General features: G+C 32.4%; 1 protein-coding gene across 1 annotated transcript in view; it reads left to right on the top strand.

The window, feature by feature from the left end:
* LOC106471829 (epidermal growth factor receptor substrate 15-like 1) overlaps nucleotides 1-4,962 on the top strand; it is a 32,719-nt gene that overhangs the window by 22,969 nt on the left and 4,788 nt on the right. The window contains exons 12-15 of the mRNA XM_013932448.2: nucleotides 1,499-1,648; nucleotides 2,690-2,860; nucleotides 3,000-3,279; nucleotides 3,828-3,940. Coding sequence (XP_013787902.2) covers nucleotides 1,499-1,648; nucleotides 2,690-2,860; nucleotides 3,000-3,279; nucleotides 3,828-3,940 — 714 coding nt within the window. The remainder of the gene's footprint in view (nucleotides 1-1,498; nucleotides 1,649-2,689; nucleotides 2,861-2,999; nucleotides 3,280-3,827; nucleotides 3,941-4,962) is intronic.

Here is a 4,962-nt window from a genome sequence, read left to right as displayed (position 1 = left end):
ATGTTACATCTTGATTATATTATTATTTACTTGTTGACAGTCTGGTCACTCAGAATGTTACATCTTGATTATATTATTATTTACTTAATGTATAGTCTGATCACTCAGAAAGTTACATCTTGGTTATTTTATTATTTACTTCATATACAGACTGTTATATCTATACATAGTTTATTACAGATAGTTAAATACTGTTTTTTGGATAGTGATATTTATAAATAGTATTGTTACGACAGCAAAAGTCTCGTAATGCTGCTAGTGCATTGACGCTGGTGGCGTGTGATGAGTTTCTCGAGTGATTGGGGAAGTCCGAGTGTGTTCGAGATGCCCTCTTCATTAGTATATAAGCCTGGCAGAGAAAGCCAGCATAGATAAATGAAGAGAGAGCAGTAGTTACTTTGAGTTCCGTGTAATGTATGATTCTATTAGTTTCGAGCTAGTGAGCCGTAAAGTGTGTGTGTTTCGCACTCATCCAGAGCAAAGTTATTGAGATTATGAATCACTGTGATTTATAGTGTGTATTATAAAAGTTGTTAAGTTTAAAGTGATGAGAAACGTACTGATTGTGGAACTACTGTGCACTAAAAGTTTGTATCGAGGAAGAATAAACTGGTTTAATCAAGAAAGGACTTGTATCGCTGAAGATCCTCAGAATGAATTTCTATCGGAAACAAACAAACAAACAAGCAGATACGTAACAGTATTAAACGTGTGTGTCTTTGTTAATGTAACAGAAAATATCTATTTTTTTAAGTGTTTGAATGCATGCCCAAGTTAGTCTTGACTTTTGTGTGGGATTGTGGATATATTTTTTCTATTAATAAGATCTGAGTGACAGGAAGGAAGAGTGCATAATAATGTCAACCACACTGTGTCTGCTATATCCAGTGCCAGTGAGCCCTTTCGCCCAATACTAGGGTTCTTTCTGGGCCAGCTGTAATACGACAGACACAGTAGTAGTTTAACAACTTTCATGATAACTGTTATGATGTAGTTAAGTTTGTGAAGTGTAGTATTTCATCAATTTTGTTTTTTGTCACAACACATCAGAATTAGGTTAAGGATTTTCAACACTTTATTTTTTACTTATTTTAACACCGTATGTTATTAATTTTTATTTTCTTGAATTAAACAACTCGTTATTCAGTGTATTAGAAGATATATCGCTATGAGGACGTACTGTGAAAGTGATGGCTGAAACTGTGGTCTTTGTACAAAATTACATCACTTTGGCATTTGCATCAAAACTGTTTGGTTTGATACAAAGTTACTTGTGGATTGGTAAGTGTATAACAGTGTTATCCATACCACTCAAAAAACACAAAACTTGAAACCTGATTAGTGGTAGAATATCCTCAGATCAAGTTTGCAAGTGATCATCAAAATGTATTTTTACTTGAGAAATGTTTCTGATCATGAGAGTCAAAATTGGTAAGCATATATCTGGTTTTGCAAGTACAGTATATGATAATCTATATTAATGTCACCATCCTAACAGGATCAAGAAATTTTTCTTAATGCAAAGATATGTGAACTGAATGATCTACATCAGGAGGAGACAAGCCTGCAGCAGCAAATATCTGACGGAAGAAACGGACTGCGCTCAATGTCTAAAACTGTCGAGATGACACAATTGGAAGTTATTCGGGTAAAGTAGTCTTTGTTTTTCAACTTAAACCACATTAAATCTCTGTAGTTTAATCACATTGATCCATATAGTTTGGTCTACAGGACAAGTTTTTTACCTGATACTTGACCAAATTAGGAAAAACGTTTCTGAATCAGAACATCCAGTGGCCATAATTTTAAGCTGAAACAAGTTTAAAATGTTTAAACATTATCACAAACACTGTAGTAGTACTAAAACCAACACCTGAAACAAGGTTTAAGTGTTGAAATCTATTAGCACATATAGATTATTAATTAAACTACAAAGTTCAAGTGTCACAACATCATTAGTACATATAGATTATTAATTAAACCAACACCTGAAACAAGGTTTGTCAAACCCTCATTAGCACATATATATTATTAGTTAAACTTTAAGCTGAAACAAGGTTTAAGTGTTGAAATCTATTAGCACATATAGATTATTAGTTAAACCAACACCTGAAACAAGGTTTGTCAAACCCTCATTAGCACATATATATTAATAGTTAAAACTTAAGCTGAAACAAGGTTTAAGTGTTGAAATCTATTAGCACATATAGATTATTAATTAAACCACAAAGTTCAAGTGTCACAACATCATTAGTACATATAGATTATTAGTTAAATCTTAAGCTGAAACAAGGTTCAAGTGTCAAACTTCATTAGATTATTAGTAAAACCAACACCTGAAACAATGTTTCAGTGTCGAAACCTCATTAGCATGTATAGATTATTAGTTAAACCAACACCTGAAACAAGGTTCAAGTGTCGAAACTTCATTAGCACATATAGATTATTAGTTAAACCAACACCTGAAACAAGGTTTGTGTCATAACGTTATAAACACATATAGATTCTTAGTAAAACCTTAAGCTGAAACAAGGTTTCAAGTTCTTTTATGGACCTAAATTGTTTCTAATACACCATAAAGATTGCTAAGTGTCAATGAAGTAGACACAATGTCATTAGGCTTTATACAATTTGAACTAATAATTTATTTTGTCTGAACATTCAGCTGATTATACATAATTGTTTGCAGACTAAGGAAAATATTGAACAGCTACATCAACAAGAACTCAAGATGAATAAAGCAATAGCTCAGTTTCAGACAGCCATCAAAGAAGGAAAACTTGAAGTAGTGGACACTGATTTTCTTAAGAACGAACCAGTAAACCTCACTGAAATGGATGGTCAACAGCTGATGAGTGAGGTCAGTCCTCATTCTTTCTACAAATTGACTTGATCTAAATCTGAAGTTGATAAGTATCATGCATTGAGCATTGATCTACCAACTGTTCTTTGGTAATTTATTTGTTCAATCTAACAGGTTTTTGTTTTGCTTCTTTCAGGAGGATCCTTTCGGTAAATTGGAAATCTCCTTTCATAACACCGAAGATCCCTTTGAAGTATTTGGCATTTCTTCTGCCAAAGAGGAATATTTGAACATTGATGGCACCAAAGAGAACATCAAAGATGTTTTTCTAGAATCATCAAATTCATTTGAAAAAGTGGATGATCCATTTAAACACAATGATTTTTTTGGCACCAACAATTTGCCTGTGGAGACAGATGATGCTGGCTTTGATCAATTTTCTAATGATCCATTTGACAGTGAGGATCCATTTAATGGTTTGTAAAATTTCAAAGTCTTGTAGCATATTGTATAATCTTGGTTTTTATAATATGGAGGCCCATGAGCTGAATGTGACATAGTGGTTAGTGTGCCTGGACTGTGGATCTACGGATTCATGGTGTACAGCCTGTTTCCCGAAAAACCTTATCTGCACTTTGGTGTGTTTGGCATGTTATAAGATTAACAATCAAATTCAACTATTTGGTCAGCTAAGAGCAGCCCAAGTATTGATCATGGGTGTAGTTGACTAGCTTTCTTCCCTCTACTCTTTTAGTTCAAAATGGATACGTTCAGATAGCCCTTGTTTAGTTTTGCATGAAAATTCTTAAACAAACAAACACTGAAAGCCCATAATATAGAAAGACATAGCAAAAAGAAGTTTGTCAACAGTTGCCTTCAATTTCAAAGATTTCATACATGTAAATGTAATTATTAGTTTTTTACATTGATGGAAGTAAATACAGGATAGTTTTATTGTCCATTATCAACATATTGAGATTTGTAATTCAAACATGAAATCTCAAAGTAATATTTCTCTCAATAGAAAATCCTTTCAGTAGCAGTAGAGTAGCAGCGGAAGCAATATCCTTGGATCCTTTTGGAGAAGATCCTTTTAAAGATGACTTTAGTAGACCCTCAGAAAAAGACAATGATAAGGTAAAAAACTTTTTTTTATCCTTAAATGTTATTTTGCTATAATGCTATCCTAAGTATATCTCATCTTCCAGTATTTAACTGCTGTTAGACTAGTGATTTTATGTTATTTATTAAAATAACCTAGAAAAAATAAGTTTTATAATGGTAAATACTTCTTTTTGGTGGATTAATCGAGCGTATTGCAGCCTAAGTCTTTATGAGCACTTTCTAGTATCAGAGTTTCTTATTTCTGGGGTGAAATAAGTAACAATGTGTAATATTTGACAAAGTTTGGCAAATAAGTTTTGTGATTCCCGAGTTTTTTTATTCATAAAAATATTTGGCAGTTTCAGTAGCTGATGTTTCAAGGCAAATTATTAAATACTGTTTACTGTTTTCATCTGTCCTGAAAATTCATGTACACCTTACTATCTAAATGCACATGTATTTCACTTCAACAGATGTAAATATGCTTTAGTAGACATTTTGTACAACAATGTATTAAAAAGCTTATCAATGTTTTTAAAAAGGGTCTGAATAACATTATAATTTATTTATTGATAGTATTAAGCATGGTAAGTTTAGCTCTAGCTAAACTAAAGCAAGAAACGTACACAAGCTGGTGTTTATTTATCTCTTGATCGAGTATAGGTCATACTGAATAAAGGATTAACTAATGTTAGGCCTAAGACAAGTGGGCATATAAGATTTCGATGTTTGTGGTTAGGATTCTTTTATATTATTCTAAATATCCTTAACTTAAAGAAGTACTGTTGCAATAAGGATACTAGTTTGACTGCAACTGTTTTGTGGGTCTCTGTTAGTACAAAGATATTATAACCAAAGGAAAAATAACATCTTTGATTCAAATGTCAATAAAGTGTTTTATTGCAAATTTGATCTGACAGTGCAAGAGCCAAAGAAAACTACTTTCCATTGTTAAACTATATTGTTACGTCTCCGTTTGTTAATTAACTTTCCGTAACTTCGTTTCGACGAAACTTTAGCGAGACAAGTCCTTACTTAATAAAACTGGTTATTCT

Source organism: Limulus polyphemus, unplaced genomic scaffold (genome assembly GCF_000517525.1).
Source record: "Limulus polyphemus unplaced genomic scaffold, Limulus_polyphemus-2.1.2 Scaffold4886, whole genome shotgun sequence".
In the NCBI taxonomy this organism is placed as follows: Eukaryota; Metazoa; Arthropoda; class Merostomata; order Xiphosura; family Limulidae; genus Limulus; species Limulus polyphemus.
Note: the sequence above shows the minus strand (reverse complement) of the source record. Positions and strands in the feature narration are given on the sequence as shown.